This window comes from Carcharodon carcharias, chromosome 4 (genome assembly GCF_017639515.1).
Source record: "Carcharodon carcharias isolate sCarCar2 chromosome 4, sCarCar2.pri, whole genome shotgun sequence".
NCBI classification, from domain to species: Eukaryota; Metazoa; Chordata; class Chondrichthyes; order Lamniformes; family Lamnidae; genus Carcharodon; species Carcharodon carcharias.
The window spans coordinates 99934818-99953534 of record NC_054470.1 but is presented as its reverse complement, the minus strand read 5'-3'; the positions used below and the strand labels follow the sequence as shown (position 1 = coordinate 99953534).

General features: G+C 42.6%; 1 protein-coding gene across 15 annotated transcripts in view; it reads left to right on the top strand.

Moving 5' to 3' along the window:
* LOC121277003 (tyrosine-protein kinase JAK2-like) overlaps window positions 1-18717 on the top strand; it is a 263167-nt gene that overhangs the window by 119350 nt on the left and 125100 nt on the right. For all 15 annotated transcript variants that reach the window (XM_041185838.1, XM_041185835.1, XM_041185834.1 and 12 more), the window contains one exon: window positions 17465-17719. In XM_041185838.1, coding sequence (XP_041041772.1) covers window positions 17503-17719 — 217 coding nt within the window. In that variant the 5' untranslated portion in view covers window positions 17465-17502. The remainder of the gene's footprint in view (window positions 1-17464; window positions 17720-18717) is intronic.

The window sequence follows — 18717 nt, the reverse complement described above, 5'->3', positions numbered from 1 at the left end:
CGATGTGAGAAACAGAAGGTTGTGATAGTAGGAGATTTTAACTTTCCACATATTGACTGGGACTCCCATACTGTAAAAGGGCTGGATGGCTTGGAGTTTGTCAAATGTGTTCAGGAAAGTTTTCTAAATCAATATATAGAGGTACCAACGAGAGAGGATGCAATACTTGATCTCCTATTAGGGAACCAGACAGGTCAGGTGACAGAAGTATGTGTAGGCGAACATTTTGGGTCCAGTGACCACAATGTCATTAGTTTTAAGCTAATTATGGATAAGGATAGGTCTGGTCCTCCAGTTGAGATTCTAAATTGGCCAATTTTGTGGAACTCAGAAAGGATCTAGGAAGAATGGATTGGGATAAGTTGTTTTCTGGCAAGGATGTGTTCAGTAAGTGGAAGGCATTCAAAGGCGAGAGTGCAGAGTTTGCATGTTCCTGTCAGGATTAAAGGCAAAGGTAACAGGCATAGGGAACCTTGGTTTTCAAGGGATATTGGTGATCTGGTTAAGAAGAAGAGAGAGGTGTATAGCAGGTATAGGCAACAAGGAGCAAATGAGGTACTTGTAGAGTATAGAAAATGTAAGAAAATACTAAAAAAGGAAATCAGGAAGGCATGAGGTTGCTTTGGCAGATAATGTGAAGATAAACCCGAAGGGTTTGTACAAGTATATTAAGAGTAAAAGGATAGTAAGGGACACAATTGGTCCCCTTGAAGAACAGAGTGGTCATCTATGTGTGGAGCCTCATGATTTGGGGGAGATCTTAAACAGTTTTTTTGCATCAGTATTTACTCAGGAAACTGGCATAGTGTATAAGGAAGGAAGATATGGAGATTAAAGAGGAGGAGGTGCTTGCTGCCTTACAGCGAATAAAGGTAGATAAATCCCCTGGGCCTGATATGATATTCCCTTGGACCTTGAGGGAGACCAGTGTAGAAGTTGCAGGGGCCCTGGCAGAAATATTTAAAATGTCCTTAGCCATGGGTGAGGTGCTCGAGGATTGGAGGGTAGCTCATGTTGTTCCGTTGTTTAAAAAAGGCTACAAAAGTAAATCAGATAACTACAGGCCAGTGAGCCTGACGTCAGTAGTAGGTAAATTATTGGAAGGTGTTCTGAGAGATTGCTTATATAATTATTTGGACAGCCAAGGGCTGATTAAGGATAGTCAGCATAGCTTTGTGCATGGTAGGTCGTGCTTATCGAACCTTGTAGAGTTTTTCGAGGAGGTTACCAAGAAAGTAGATGAAGGAAAGGCTGTGGATGTTCTCTACATGGACTTTAGTAAGGCCTTTGACAAGGTCCCACATGGGAGGTTAGTTCAGAAGGTTCAGACACTTGGTATCCATGGAGAGGTTGTAAACTGGATTTGAAATTGGCTGTGTGGGAGAAGACAGAGAGTGGTAGTGGATGATTGCTTCTCAGACTGGAGGTCTGTGACTAGTGGTGTGCCTCAGGGATCTGTGCTGGGACCATTGTTGTTTGTTGTCTCTATCAATGATTTGGATGATAATGTGGTGAATTGGATCAGCAAGTTTGCTGATGACACTAAGATTGGAAGTGTTGTAGACAGCGAGGAAGGCTTTCAAAGCTTGCAGAGAGATCTGGACCAACTGGAAAAATGGGCCAGAAAATGGCAGATGGAATTTAATGCGGAAAAGTGTGAGGTGTTACATTTTGGAAGGTCAAACCAAGGTAGGACATACACAGTAAATGGTAGGGCACTGAGGGGTGTGGAGGAACAAAGGGATCTGGGAGTTCAGATACATAGTTCCCTGAAAGTGGCGTCACAGGAAGACAAGGTTGTAAAGAAAGCTTTTGGTATACTGGCCTTCATAAATCAAAGTATTAAGTATAGGAGTTGGGATATTATGGTGAGGTTGTATGAGACATTGGTGAGGCCAACTTCGGAGTATTGTGTGCAGTTCTGGTCACCTAACTACAGGAAGGATATCACTAAGATTGAGAGAGTGCAGAGAAGATTTACTAGGATGTTGCCGGGTCTTAAGGAGTTGAGTTACAAAGAAAGATTAAACAGGTTAGGACTTTATTCCTTGGAGCGTAGAAGAATGAGGGGAGATATGATAGAAGTTTACAAATTTATGAGGGGTATAGACAGAGTAAATGCGAGTAGGCTCTTTCCATTTAGATTAGGAGAAATAAACACAAGAGGACATGGCTTTAGGGTGAAAGCGGAAAGGTTTAGGGGGAACATTAGGGGGAACTTCTTCACTCAGAGAGCGGTGAGAGTGTGGAACAAGCTACCATCTGACGTGGTAAATGCGGGCTCACTCGTCAGCTTTAAGAATAAATTAGATAGGTACGTGGATGGGAGAGGTCTGGAGTGTTATGGACTAGGTGCATGTCAATGGGACTAGCGGAATAATATTTCGGCACTGACTAGAAGGGCCGAATGGCCTGTTTTCTGTGCTGTAGTGTTCTATGGTTCTAAGTTCAGCAGGTAATAGGGAAAGCAAATAGAATTTTGGCCTTTATTTCAAAGGGAATGGAGTATAAAAATAGGCATGCCTTACTAAAACTATACAAGGCACTAGTTAGACTACACCTAGAATATTGTGAGCAGTTTTGGTTCCCTTATCTAAGGAAAGATATACTGGCATTGGAGGCAGTCCAGAGAAGGTTCACTAGGTTGATCTTGGGTATGGAGGGATTTTCTTGTGAGGAGAGGTTGAGTAGATTGGGCCTGTACTCATTGGCATTTAGAAGAATGAGAAGCAACCTTATTGAAGCATATAGGATTCTTTGGAGGCTTGACAGGGTAGATATTGAGAGGTTGTTTCCCCTTGTTGGAGAGTCTAGAACCAGAGAACATAATCTCAGAGGAAGGGGGTCACCCATTTAAGACAGATATGAGGAAGAATTTCTTCTCTGAGGGTAGTGAATCTGTGGAATCCTTTACAGTAGAGGGCTCTAGAGGCTGGGTCGTTAAGTATATTCAAGGCTGAGATTTTTCATCAATAAGGGAATCAAGGGGTATGGGAAAAAAGGCAGGAAAGTGGAGTTGAAGATTATCAGATCAGTCAGGATCTCATTTAATGGTGGAGCAGACCTGATGGGCAGAATGGCTTTTTCCTGCTTCTATGTCTTATGGTCTAGCTAAAGTGTGAGTTGGAAAACTCAACCAGGTGTACAGCTAGACAAAATAACAGGCAGAAAAGACACATAAATAAGTTGTGACCATGAAAGACTCCTTGAAGAAATCAGTATATAGCAATGGAAAAACCTGAGAAACAAAAAAAAAAATGTTGAATATTACTTAGAAAAAGGTGCATTGGAACTACCAGTAGAAGCAAAACTATGCACCGAAGCCCAGAGTGAGTTTGAAAGAGGTCAACATGAAAATAAACGGTTAAACGAACAATGGATTGTTCTTCAAGATCAAATGCAAAAGGAGTCTGTAACCATTCAGTGATATGAAGAAGTGGAGACTGTCTCAAACAGCAGAGTGGAAGAATGGCAGAAGAAACTTGAAGAGAGTCTATTGAGTTATAGGAAAGCTCAAGATTAAACAAGTGAGCTTTGTGAAGAAAAAGCCATTGAAAGACCTTCATATGTTACAACAATTCCTCAGAACAAAGTTTATTCTTCTTGAACGTTACAAAGAAAAGCAAAATGAACGTGACGTCACTCTGAACAAATTGAATACTCAGCAATGTTCTATATTCCAGGAGGAAGCTGAAAGCTACATGAAACAGACTGACGGGCTGACAAAGCAGTTGAATGATAAAGAGGAGACATTGAAAGGAAAAGCTGTAGAACTTCCAAACTGTGAGCGGATAATGAATCCATGAGTGACACAATTAAAGAACCGAAACAGGTTATGACTGCTGGAGATGTACCTGGCCAACCATGAATCCAAAATGAAGGACAAGGACAAAAAGTTCTATTGCAGACAGAGAAAGAAAAGACAGCTATAAGATTAAAAAATGTTAATCCCACTGACATGCAAGAAACTAGAAGAAGAAAGAGCACTAGATGCCTTAGACATACTGAGAACCATTGAGCTGAATGGAAAGATTCATAAGCTTGTAAAATGGTTTGAAAGTAAAACAACAAGCAAATGTTTGGCTGAAATTGCGAGACAAGTGGAACTTAAGGTTCTGTTTGTGAAACAAATATGTATAGTAAGAACATGGTGGACACTACAGAAAAAGAAAATTCAAGTCCACTATAGGAATGAATGGAGTCTTTATTTCCTTCGGAAGGAATGGGACATACCCCAGCGCCTGATTAAAAGCAAACGGGCTGTTAATAAAGAGAAACGCAACTTGAAGGAGCACAAAAATCAAATCAAATGGAGACAACCAAGTACCAGAAATAGAGTACTACCACTATTACTCCAATGTGACAGACTGAGTTATGGAAGAACTGTTAAGCCTCAAGATCATCTGAATTTATAAAGTCAGATGTGAGATGGGGGAAGCAGGGATAACAAATAAAAATTCTATTACAAATTGTTATACTCGGTTGGAAAGGAAAAATTTCTTTGGAGAAGAAAGGGGGACGTTGTATGATGTATGTGCCCACATGGTATTATAATGTAAAGTTGCTTGGCAGAGCAAGTGTTAACGGAAAACCACCCATATGTAAATATTTAAAGATTACCAATAAAGGATCCATGTTTAAACATGCGAATCTCAAGATCTCATCATTGAGACAATAAAGAACCCATATTACAACAATCTGCTAGTGTGATTCTAGACAGACAGATACCTCCACAAAAGTGCACATTTGCTTTGTAGGTTTTTTTTTCAGGAGCTCATTATTGTCATGAACCCTGACAAAATTAAACATTTTATGTCAGTGATTTATTTGAAAGGTTTTGTAGCTGATAAGCAGACATGTTTTTTCAGTGTAGTGGTGCTAACATTGTGTGGTAAGGAATGGGACATTATGGGTGTAATAAAAAGAATCGTTAATGCATTAGCCTTTAACTTCTTTTCCTGTTCTACCTTGTATTCCATTTTCCTGTGCTTTTTATCCATCATCCTAATATTTTATCATATTCAAATTCACTCTTGGAAGACTGAATTAACTTTGTGGTACGCTTATTTGCTTTCACTTTTACAAACTTTAAAGATGCGTTTTGGGGTTATGAATGCAATCTCAGCCACAGATTAATGCATTTTCAGGACCAATTAAAAAACCTAATTTTTTTTTGTTTTGTTGGGGTGAATATCCTGCTAATCAGAGAGCAACATTGGTTGCTCGGGATGGAGCACTTTTCTGTCAATGTCAAGCATTACAAGACACGTACAACATGGCTTGATACAGAGTAAAGGTGTCACTAGTCTACCTCAATAATGAGAGCCAATTTCTAGTGGATTTCCTTTGCACCAGTATAATTTGTACAGTATTTCCTACATCAGCCATCTTAAGGTTTCCTTGAGCAAAACTGCCAATTAAGACTATCCAAACAGCAGAGGGAGTGTCTTATTTATCCAGTCTGGATTTGAAACCTGATGCAGATGAATTAAAATGGCGACACAGGTTAATAAGGCCATAAAGAAAAAGAAAGCACCAAAATCCATTTCTAGAGGGATAGGATTGAAAAGCAGAGAGGTTATATGTTAAACTTGTATCAAATCTTGATTTAACCACACTTGGAGTACTTTATGGAGTCACTTCCACATTACTAAAAGGATAAAGAGGCACAGGGAAGGTGCATAAAAGATTTACTAGAATAATATCAGAACTAAGCAATCAGGAAAGATTGAACAGGCGTGTAGATCTTTTCTCTCGGAAAGAAAAGGCTGAGGCCTGACCTAATAGAGGCCTTTAAGATTATGAAAGGGTTTCCACTGAAGGGAAGAACCGGATCTAAGGTCTGTATATCCAAGCTAGTCACTAATGTACCCATAGGGAATTCAGGAAAAACCTCTTTACCTAGAGAGTGATCAGCATGTGGAACCCATCACCACCAGGAGTAGTTGAGGCAATAGAAAATATGTATTTTAAGTCAAAACTAGTCAGAAGAATTTGTTGATGGAGTTTAACGAAAGAGGCTTGTGTAGAGTATAAACACGAGCCTTTTGGGCTGAGTAGCCTGTTTATGTGCCTCAAATACTTTGTAATACTGTAAAAGAATATTACATTTACCATTACATCTGGAGTACCTTGTACAGTTTTGGTCTCCTTATTTGAAAAATGATATAATTGCATTAGAAGCAGTTCGGAGTAGGTTCATTTGACTCATTCCTGGGATGAGGAGCTTATCTTATGAAGAAAGGTTGGGCTTATACTCATTGGAGTTTAGAAGAATGAGAGGTGACCTGATTGAAACATATAAGATCCTGAGGGGATTTGATAGGGTCGACACCAGGAGGATGTTTTCGGTTGTGGGAGAGACTAGAATCGGGGGAAACAGTTTAAGAATAGGAGACTTACAGTTTCAAATGGGGATAAGGAGGATTTTTTTCCTCTCAAAAGGTCATGAGTATGTGCAATTCTCTTCCCCAGAAAGCAGTAGATGCTGGGTCATTGAATTTATTGAAGGCTAAGTTAGATGGATTCTTGACAGACAAAGGAGTTGAGGGCTATAGTGGGCAGATAGCAAAATGGAGTTGAGACACAACCAGATCAGCCAAGATCTTATTGAATGGCGTAGCAGGCTCGAAGGGTTGAACAGCGTACTCCTGTTCCCAAGTCCCTAAGACTCTGCACAATACCCAGTGTTCTATCCACAATTGTAATGCATTGTTCAAAATATACTTTTCCAAAGTAAGTTAAGTAAGATCCCTGCTGGTGTTCCAGTGCTGCCCGTTGAATGTACCAAATGTTTCCTGATCTGCTAACTAGAATTGCACTACTTGACTAATTCATCCAATCTATTGGAAAACTATCTAAATATTAACTCTACTTGGAGTGTTTCCTAATTGCATAGTACTAACGTTCAGCAAACATGTTCAGCTGGAAATTCTGTGGTCCAATTCAGCCCCAAAGCAATTGACCAATCAATTAACCATGAACCCACTAATTACATTAGCAGACAGATACACCTGGTTGCTGTTTCCTCCTTTATAAAATTTTCTAACATTCATAAAGAATAGACCATTGTCTAATAGATGTTCCTAAGGTTTTCCTGTATGTAGTTGAACAGGCTAATGTTGCTCTGTGTCAAACATGGCCACATATTGTGGTACTTTCTGTTAAATAAATACATTTCATCCTAAACCTTCATACATACAACTCTAAACCTTCATGTATGCAATTACAACTTTCATGGCAGATAATTCAATCACCCAATTGTTACGACCGGTTAAGTAGGAATGAGCTGGCTCCCCTTCTATTCAGCCCTCTAGGTTGGTGCAACAAAGGCTTTTAATTTTTTTTTCCCCGCAAATGCCTTTTACAATCCAAATGTATGTATTTGTTAATAAGGAGCCAATCAAACAATGTTTTCTTGAGTCAAAGAAAGAGGAAGTTTTAGTTACTAACCCTGAGAGGGAAAAAAAAATGCAAGAACACACACACAGACATATATCAGAAGTAAGAAAGTTAAAGAGTCCAATAAAAAGTTAAGAATATATGATTAAGTCCTTTTTGCTTGTCTTTGAGGTGTGGATTGTTGAATGTTGCAGCCATTTGAAGTTAGTTGGTTTCCTGCAGAATTCCGGAGCTGACTTGGTTCAGGTCTGCACTTCATTGAAGACCATCTTTTTTAGCTTCAAAAAGAGTGCGAGAGAGTGAGATCTTTTACTGCTGCCTCCCAGCAGTGTCTTTTAGATAACTGTGAAGTTTCTTTTGCCGCCTTTATTTTGATTCTGCTTGGCAGAACCAGTCTTTAAAACCCCTGTTTGTATATTCCAGAACTGAATTTTATTAGCATGCCATGTAGTCATTGCTACAGACCAAGTATTCCCATTTTTTGATCTTTTTGTTTCTGAAACTTTTGACTCATTTCAAAATAGAAATCAACAGGAGATGAAGTTATTTTGACCTCCGTAGGGGGCTTTTGAATGCCTGAGTATCTGGCTGGTTAACATTTCCCATTGTCTTGATAGAACTATAGCTCATCGAAGTCCAGCACCTTGCATTTTTAATGCCTTCATTTCAAGAGAGTCCCTGTTTGAAGTGGACCTTCACACCCCCAGTGTGAAATTCCATGCAACAAATCTGCAGTGCAATTCACACATAAACTTTTCAGAGTAGTGGTCAACTTATAGCATCAGACATTAAGAAACTCATGGCAACCATTTTTTGATCACTGTCTTTTCTTGTTTTTTTAAAACAAGTCTTCTTTAAACAGCTTAACATGTCTGTGGTTAGCTGGTGAAGTTGTAGGTCAACCTCACTGAGTTTCCTGTCATCTTGACGTAATATAATTTTTTAAAATAGTGTTGTTTAATTTATGAAGGTTCTTGCCCCCACTCCTTGCCCATTCTGTTAAACAATGATTACATCCATATTATTTCAAAGTATAATTTTTTAATTTGTAATTGTGTGGAATGCCAGACCACAAACCACTTTTAGCAGATACGCTGCTATTTGTTGCTTCCACATAAATAATCTGACTGTTTATGTACAGTGAGTCTTTGTAATATTCTGAAAGAGAACTGGGTTTGATATGTATTGAGACAATTCTTCAGTGTTTATACAGAATAGTGTTTGGCACTCAAATTTGGAAACTTGATAAATGATGCATGCAGCTAATGAGTTATGTTAGTTCCATGTAGTACAAAGGTGGGCTATGGAGTAGATCCATCCAAAAGGCACAACCCCATATACAGATGGTCAGCCAGTCTTGCACAATGATTTTCAGTACTTGGAGAGCAAGAAATGAGAATGAGAGTGCAGTAAAATGCATGCATAATGTCAGAGAAATAACGCCAAGACTGAAAATGTAGGACTGGAGTACATCACAGTCGGCAAAGGAGCCAGGCCTAAAGAAAAATGAAGGCAAATTTAAGTAATCCCGGAAACATGTACAATAAGTCAATTTTACATATGTTTTGTTAAAAATGAACAGGTTCCGATTGTTTTCAACCATTTACGATGCTAACCTGTAAGCAGATGAGGAATTACTCAATAGTAAGAAACATTGCAGACTGGTTGGTGGCAGTTAAAACTATGCTGATCCTTGCTGCCTTATCAGACATTTTTAAACACCCAAATGAGATTGAGAGGCTTTACAGAAGGCCGCAACCTTACTCCCACCTCGCATGAGGCTGAATGGCCAAGCTTTCAAAGGCAATTTTTTTTTAGACAGACTTAAAAAGAGAGTAACGGTGGTTGACAGGGCCCTCAACCGTGTCCAGCCCATCTCCCGCACATCTGCCCTCACACCTTCCTCTCCCTTCCAGAAACATGATAGGGTCCACCTTGTCCTCACTTATCACCCCACCAGCCTACGCATTCAAAGGATCATCCTCCGCCATTTCCGCCAACTCCAGCATGATGCCACCACCAAACACATCTTCCGTTCACCCCCCTGGCAGCATTCTGCAGGGACCGTTCTCTCCGAGGCACCCTGGTCCACTCCTCCATCACCCCCTACACCTCAACCCCCTCCCACGGCACCTTCCCATGCAACCGCAGAAGGTGCAACACCTGCCCCTTTACTTCCCCTCTCCTCACCGTCCAAGGGCCCAAACACTCCTTTCAAGTGAAGCAGCATTTCATTTACACTTCCCTCAATTTAGTCTACTGCATTCATTGCTCCCAATGCGGTTTCCTCTACATTGGAGAGACCAAACGCAGACTGGGTAACCGCTTTGCAGAACACCTTCGGTCTGTCCGCAAACATTACCCAGACCTCCTGTCGCTTGCCATTTCAACACTCCACCCTGCTCTCATGCCCACATGTCCGTCCTTGGCCTGCTGCATTGTTCTAGTGAAGCTCAACCCAAACTGGATGAACAGCACCTCATCTTCTGACTAGGCACTTTACAGCCTTCCGGACTGAATATTGAGTTCAACAATTTTAGATAATGAACTCTCTCCTCCATCCCCACCCCCTTTCCGATCCCCACCCCTTTTTTATTCCAATAATTTATATAGATTTTTCTTTTCCCACCTATTTCCATTATTTTTAAATATATTTCCATCCATTGTTTTATCTCTACCTGTTAGCCTTTATTGATTCCTTCACCCCACCCCACCCCCACTAGGGCTATCTGTACATTGCTTGTCCTGCTTTCTACCCTTAATTAGCACATTCCTTAGATAATATCACCACCTTCAGCACCTCTTTGTCCTTTTGTCTATGACACCTTTTGGCTATCTCCGCTTATCACTGGCCCTCTATCCAGCTCTACTTGTTCCACCCCCCCCCCCCACCCTTAAACCAGCTTATATTTCACTTCTCTTCAATTTTTACTTAGTTCTGTTGAAGGGTCATATGGACTCAAAAAGTTACCTGTGCTCCTCTCCGCAGATGCTGCCAGACCTGCTGAGTTTTTCCAGGTATTTTTATTTTTGTTTTGGATTTCCAGCATCCGCAGTTTTTTGCTTTTATATTAAAAAGAGAGTAGTTCCACTTGCCTTGGTTGGCACAGTAGGGTGTTTAGCAATGGGGTACCCTGACCTGGATGTTTTTGTTTTTGCTGGCTTCCTACATAGCCTGCATGAACAGTTTCAATCACTCTTTTCGATTTTTGACCTACGTCAGTGAACTTGAATCGTGTCGTTGGAATCAGCAAGCAAATGGGACTTTTTGGCTGCATGGGGAAAATGCCGAATAGCGCTTGTAAGCTAGTGACGTCTTTGAAGCAAAGCTACGATCGCAGGGGGCCAAGAGTGGAGCTATTTTTTTTAAGTCCAAACGTGTAAATGTAGACAGTGCCAATGAATTGCTGACGATCCATGTCAAGAAGCGGCAAGTTGACCTGTTTGGTAAAACTCCACTTCCTCAGGAAACAAAACCTGTCCAGGTGGTTATTCTGTTGGTCATTCAGGCAGCCAAACGACCAGGGATGGATGTTGCTGATAATGACGCAAGAACATAGTTTAAAATGGGTTAGGTAACAGAATGATGTATTCAGTTACCTGCTGGATGACAAAAAGATGGTTTAAAATGTTTTGCGCCTTGGTGGATGCATATGGAAAATTTGGCAGTACTGTCGTGAGCCTAGTAAGGAAAGGATTCCACAGAATTCTGACGGTTCAGGTTGGTGAAGCTCAAATGCTGTCTTCATGCAGATGTCTGTTTTTGACATTGACCATGGAGTAAGGAGGAAGGACAATTACTTACCACATTGTTCTTGTTCAAGCTAACTTTCAAGTTTAAGGGTATCTGAACTGCCTCTGTAGCCCAGAGATTGCAGGAATGATAGACCTAGTGACGAGCAACATGAACTCACCCTCCAGATCACACTATATTTGTGCCATGCATGACTGAAATGCAAAATGGTAACAGTGCAGTGATATCAATATTGCATCTGTGACCTCAAGAATATCATGCCCAATGGCCTATCTCTTTAACCAATGAAGCGAAAGGACACAGAAAGGAACAGATCAAAGGGTGGAAGAAGGAATTGGGTAAATCAGAATAAAATTAAAGAGACAAATAAACCCAAGCCGATTAAGAGAAAGGGGAAAAAAGAGACAGAAGTGAAAAGTAAGGAAAAATGAAAAAGAACACATTGTAACCTAGTTGCATTTGGTGGACATGCTGTTTAGCTTCTTGAGAAACTGAGTGAAGTGGGATAACTGTGTGAAATATACAAACATCCTCGATTCATGAAGCATTAAATCAGCATGATCATTATAATCAGGAGCAAATGGATCTGTTTTCATACAATCGTAGGAAATGCCAGGTAAAAAATACTAAGAGCTATCTCTGTCGCCTTCTACCATGTTGATAATTGCATGATAAAATGATGATGGAGTTGTTCAGTTTGTCGCCTGGAAATCTGGAAATACCCGCCCAAAGTCAATGAACCTTTGGCTGGTCTGTGAAATTTTTCATCCTGCCTGTGAGGATTCCTGTCGCAGAAAGGACCGGAAAATCCTGGCCATAGAATCATTAGATGAGGAAAACCTAAATGATGGAGCACTTTGGGAACCAAAGGCCCAAAGTTCCTTTTTTCCTTCCAAGCATTGTACACTCACACAGTATGCCTCAAATTACTCATACTGTAACCCACAATGTTTTTTGAAAGAAACCTATCTCATTTGCACTTTTGAATGTCAAAACAATTTTGCAGCCTGAAAACTATTGCCTTGCAACCATTAAGGCTGAATTTCCATCTCAGTCTGAGGATGATAGGGAGCAGGGATCAAAATGGTTTTTGGGGGTATGGGGGGGGGGGGGGTGCTCTTCTTGAGAATTTTGAGGGCTACTTTTTGATTCTGGGGGCTTCCTTTTGTTTTGGTGCCAAAGTGTCATCAAGTGCTCCAGAGCTTTTCCCACACCCCAGCACAGCTTGCAAAGTCATGAGCATTTTAGTGGACTGCAGAACGGGTGTACAACTGCGCACGTTGTGCAATCTCCTTGCTAAAACTGGCCATGGAGCAGTCACTGGTGGAAGTGCTCACAACCTCTTGCAATATCAGCATCCCCAGTTTGGACCAGTCTCCCCCAAGGTTCAAGCTAACAGTGCAGCCATGCAGCACGGGTTAGGAGAATGCCTGTGCCTGAGCTGAGAGCACAGCATTCAGTCCAATGGGCAAAGTTGCAGCCAATCGGCCGGGTAGAGTGGGGCGGAACTGGGTGGGGTCTAGGGCAGTCATGCCGTGCATTAATCTCTGACCATCTAAGTGGTGGCCAGTACTTTCTGGGAAGTGTTAGGGGCCTTCAGACTTAACCAGGACAAGTTTTTAGTACACCTATGCTAACCCCTATCTACTGTCCACTATCAGTAAAATGAACCCCTTTAGGACCAGTTTAGAGTCTACACCCACATCAAGGAACTCAAGGCATAGCTTGTCAAACTTTTCTAGAGTAAGCTTGTTCAAAGTGCCTCCAACTTTCCTGAAGATTCCATCTTGTCGTTCTTGCTCATTCAAGGAGTTGGCATCTCGTTTAGTGTTGTTGCTGGCAGTCTGTCTCTCATCCTGCAGGAGGAGTACATCAGGAGCATGGAGCCTGGTGAGTTAGCTGTATGCCTGATGGTCTACAGAGAGCAAAGGCAATGGAGGAGAGGGTGACTGAGGCCCTTTCTGAAGAAGGGTCTTACGGACTCGAAATGTTAACTCTGTTTCACTCTCACCACAGATGCTGCTAGATCTGCTGAATTTTTCCAGCATTTTCTGTTTTCGTATCATGGAGACGCAGCCATGAAACTTTAGAAGTATTTGATCCTTTGTCCACCTTCAGCACCTGAGCTCTCCAGGAGTACAGCGCCACTGGTCACAGCTGAAGAGATGGAGGCCAGCCCCACCTTAAAGCTGCTGAGAGCGCACAGAGAGAATGAGAGAACTGTGTGATGCCTGTCCACTACGTTCTGGCAGCAATGACCAGCACCGCCCAGGTGCAGGCATCATTAATGTGTCCAGGGAGTGTGAGGCTGGACCATCACTTTGGTCTGAAGGCTGCACAAAGCACAAGGACGAGGCCCTGGACTGAGACACCTGCCTTTTATCTTGTGCAGAAAGATTCACATCTGAGAGACAGGATGACTGCTTACCAGAACAAGGAGCCATAGACAGGGAGACATTCTTGGGAGTTTATTGGCAATAGTGAACATTATATACAAGTGATTAAGATCCATGCCCAGGCTGTGCAACTAATTCTTCTTCACTTTCCTAACCCTGCCGCTACGTATTATTGCTCCCTGGACATCCACAACAGAGGTGGAGGCAGCCTGCTGACTGTGACGCCCTGTCTGTGATGACCTTGGCGAGTGTCCTCTGGAGGGCTGAGACTTGGAGGGCCTTGGCCCACTTTCGGGGTCCTGCTGTGTGGCAGGGGCACTCTCCTTGACCTGTGGAGCTGGAGCTGCTGAGGTCACAGGAAAAGGGGTTTCGGATGGACCGGAGGCTCCCGGAGTCACCTCGATGGATGGCCCTGGGATGTGCATCTGCTGATCCTCCTCCTTCTGGGCGCCCGAGGCTCCCAGGCTGACTCCCTGAGGAGCAGGGGTAGCTGGAATGAGAGCTGCCCGGCACCCCTTTTGCATACATAGTGTTGGAGGCCAACTATGGCATCAGCGATGGAGTTGACCCTGCACAGCAGTACAGGATTGAAGACCCGGACCAAGGTCTCCATGGCGGCCGCCATGCCACGAGTGTTGATGTCAGTGTGTTGCAATGCCGGCGATATCACCTCAGCCTGAAGGCGGACAGATTCCTCCATCATACCTTGCAATCTGAGGGATGCAGCGGACATCCCTTCCTGATGTTCCTGAGCTTACCTTTGCAGCTCCAGCAACTGTGACATGACCGACTCCAGAGGCTTATCATCTGACTCGGACTCAGCAAATTTATGGCCTCCAGCAGTCCTCCGAGTTCCAGACACCTGGGACGTCGCTCCTGTGGATCAGACAGTGTGATGTGCTCACCTGTTTGTGATCCTGAGGCTATTCTAAAGCTAGGGCCCACTGAGGTGTGTGTTTCTGCGCTGGTGAGCGCTGTGATGGAACTTGAAGGAGGGTGCCTCCAGATTCCTTGTCAGAGGTTTCTTCGGGGCTTGATTGGAGGCCCTGAGTCATGGACTCCATCAGCTGTTTCCCAGATGTGCCTGTGAGAGCAAGGGGAGATAATTAGTGCATGGCGGTGGCCTGTGAAACAGGACACATCGCTCACAGCAAGGTGGGTGTTGCACTGCTGGACCCTCACTTGGTAGAGCACCGCCGACCTCACCGACAGCACAGGACCTGTCCAGATCGTCGCCGGCCAGCTGGCTGGTTCTGTTTTAAAAGGCTGTGAGGACCTTGATTTCAATCATTCTTCCACCAGTCTGCGACCTTGCTCTCTTGTGTGCCAGCTTGTACTGCATGAGTAGAGATGGAGAGAGTGTATGCAGCACACTTGTTAGGCCAGATGGTAAGTAGCCTGGCCTGTGTGAGTGGTGAGTGGTCCCATCGACAGGATGAGGACAATGATGGTGAGTGTGAGAGAGTGAATGGTGATGCCTCTTGAACTGGCAGTAAGTGAGGGCCCTGTGGATGTGTGAAGGGTTTGTGAGTGTGTGAGTTGAGAGCAGTCTATTTGCCTTTCATGGACATCTTCCCTGCAGCAGATTTGGGCTGGAAGCACTGAGATGTGGTGTGTGCAGCTAGGCTTGAAATATGGCGCCTGGCGTGATGAAGCAGTGAGGTGATGGCAGTGGGCGAATGAGAGCCTGCCCGCCATGGAAACGGTGTGTCTCTGGGGTATGCATAAATTATGTGGTGGGTGGAACGATATGGTGTGAAAACCCACCATCGCAGCTGGCGGGTAAAATATCGTTTTTCCTGCCCGCTACTGCTCCTTGGGCAGAATCATCCCAGATTTGCACTAAGTATTAAATTCTTGTGTAATACTCAGCAGTCCTTATTACACAAGCTGTGTTGTATCTTCCTAGCTTGTTCAACATTTCTATATCTTAAGCAATGTTTAACTCCCATTCCATTCTTGGCATAGGATTTGCTAGAAAATCCCTACTGACACTGCCATCTCTGTCTTGGTGAGAGTTCATTTGACTGATGGAATGGTAAGGAGCTTGTTATTAAGTGAAGCGGAGAGAGAAAATGTGATCTGAGAAGTTTGGAGGTGGAAAGTTTGCATCTGTGAATTTGTGATTTGGATATTACTTCACTAAACGTTGGGGGACTTGGGGAGGGGAGGGGACAGACATGTTGGAGTCAAGTGTTTAAAGATAACACTCAATGCTTCATTTTTATGCAAAAATTCAGAATTTCCCAGATTTTTCGAAGCCAATTGATGCATTACAAGAGTTACTGGACTTCAAAAATATTTCATTGGCTGTAAATTGCTTTGGGTTTTCCTGGGGTTATGAAAGGCACTGTATGAATGCAAGGCCTTTTTTTCCCCCTGTCAAATTGCTGTGGGATTAGAACAATTTAACCCGTTGCTGTAGTTCTAACTGCAACATTTTGCTACGTTAAACTTGAAAGGTTCAGCAGTGCCAAAAATGACAGTGGAAGTGCTGGTCTGCCACTGTATGTGCTGCGGGATGCAGTAGCTGATGAAAGGTTCCAGCTCATAGCTCGCATCTTCTGGAGTTTCCTGAAGGAGATCAGGTCATCACATCTAACTGGCTGTTAAAACATGCTGACATTTGCTAAATAAGCTGGCTTGTGAAGAAAACTGCAATGTGGCTGAGGCATTGGAGAATTGCCTGCTTGATTTCACAGTTGACAGAGAAAAACTGGGAAATGGGAATAAAGAACATTGTATTTTGAACCGTTCTTCCAAAAAAAACCTTTGTAAAAATTGCAGGATTATCTGTGCCATGCTGCTATCCTTGACCTAGTGGACTTTATCAGGAGATGTCTCTGTTCTCAGTGTTGTCATGTCCTGACTTTTGTGGTACAGTTCAGCTCCATTTACACATTAGTGCCAGTTGTGCTCTCTGAGACACGCAGACTTGCTAGTAACATCAAGGAAAGTTAGGGCCTGCAGCAGATGCAGGACGATTGTCTGTAAAGGAACAGTAAAAGTAGTTAAAACAGCAAATATTTGTAAAAAAATCGACTCAATTATAAATACAAGCTAACCATCCGATATTCAAGTCAGAAACCTCTTCATCCAGAGAGTGGATAGAACGTGGAAGTAATTGTAATGCTTGTTACTTTTGGGGGTGTGCTTGATTATTAACAAGGATCCATTTGAGAACTTGGCATCTGGGCCATTTCCTGACAACGTGTGACAGGAATTGAAGTATTGTTGCTACTTGATTAGTGGAAGTCACAGAAGAACCTTGAGGAAAGATGCTGGTGACACTAAATATGGCTTAATCAGACATGAGCTCCATTCTCATTCTTGATCCAAGCAGTTATCGATAGTAAGTCCACTATTGTGTGAATATTTATTTGGTCAGCTGATGAATTCCAGTCAGCAGCACAATTTTTGACCCAGAACCCGAGAGGCTGAATTCAAACATCAAGCCTGATATTTCGTTCGCACTACTGGCCAAGCACAACCAGCTTGACAAAAGTCAGGAGGCGAAATTGGCTGAACCAGTCCTGTTTCTGTCTCAGGACAGCGCTGATAGTAACCTTGAAAGGATGCACTTGCTTAGACACTAGCCTATTCTTGACTGAAGGGAGAAATGAATATGTGGTGACTAAATACCTGTAGTGGGGATAAGATTTTAAATTAGTCTTAAATATAATGTGTGAGGACAGAGGTGGATTTTCAACTTGCTGCCTGGGCATAACACTGTTGCGGGCCAGTTGTCTATTACAAAAATGGCTTGCTTTGCAACCTCATTGATTTCAGTGGATCTGCAATGCCAGTTTCCCACTCTGGCAGCAAGTTGAAACATCTGCTGCTGTACGATGTAAAATGTAACCTTTTTTTTTATTATTGTTTTAATTTGTCTTTATATCTTTTTGCCCCACAGTTGTGAGGTGAAAAAGAAACTTTGCCTACTGTTACAGAATGATGGCCTGCATTACGGTAACTGATGTGGACACCGGATCAGCCCCGCTCCAAAATGGAGACCTTCATCAAAGCTCACAAACACCCATACAGGCCGGAATGGGCTTGCAAGTAAAACTTTATCCTATCCCTGGAAAACCAGATAACAATTGCCTAACGTTTCCACCAGATGAATATGTCGCAGAAGAGATCTGCATAGCAGCTGCCAAAGCCTGTGGTGAGGGTACTTTTGATATTTTGCATGTACTTGTGCAGTATTTTTGTATCATTGTGTGGGTTTTCTTTTGGGCATCTCAGTGTCTTTGAGACAGAAAGAAATTAAGCGTGCACTTCCCTCTCTCAGAATAGTCAAGTGCTGGGGAAATTCCATGCTCCAGTTTTTATCCTAAAAAATGTAATTCAAAGGGATTGTTTATCAATGTCTACATCGTTCTGCATTTGCATTGTTACCAGCAGGTATTGCTTAGTACAGTTTTAAAAGTTGTCATTCCTTAACTAAATTCTTTGGGCTGGATTTTCGAGAAGGAGACTGGTATCTGGAGTCAGAACAGTTCACTTACCAGTCCCTGTTAAGGAGGCCCCCAGCCCACCACATTTTCATTCTGGAGAGTTGGGGGCGGGATGAAGTTGGGCCCACTGCCTGAGAAGCGGCAAGAAAGGGGTGGATGGCGAGGCCAGCAGGCTAGAATGCCTGCCTCTGTTTACTGGGGCATCAGCCCAATTTTAATCATGAATGTCAGGCTCTCAAACCCTCAACACCCTGCCCCCAAGCCATTCAGCATGCACCCCGTACTCCCTCAAATCTCCCATGCTACTCATGCACCTTCACATGCACTCTTCCAGTATCAACTATGTACAGAACCAATGTTTACGTATATTATTAAGTAGATTTAAGTATATTAGCCATTCTTGAAGCTTAGCCAGGCATTCAAAATGAGGCCATCTGGAAACTATCAACAAAATCAGACCAGAATAGATGGTCTCATTATGAATGCTTGACTGAGCTCCAAGAATGACTAATCTACTTAACTCAGCAGGCAATGTTCATACAGGTCCAGAGGGGAGTGAAAGCTTTGTTTGCTCTCTCTATTATTTTGCAATAACCTGCTGTTTCTTTGAAGAATTTTTTCACTATCTTTGTATTTATTTACATAAGATTAAGAGGCCTGAAGTGGATAAAAGCTTCTGACATCAATAGTATTAGTGGCTATGATT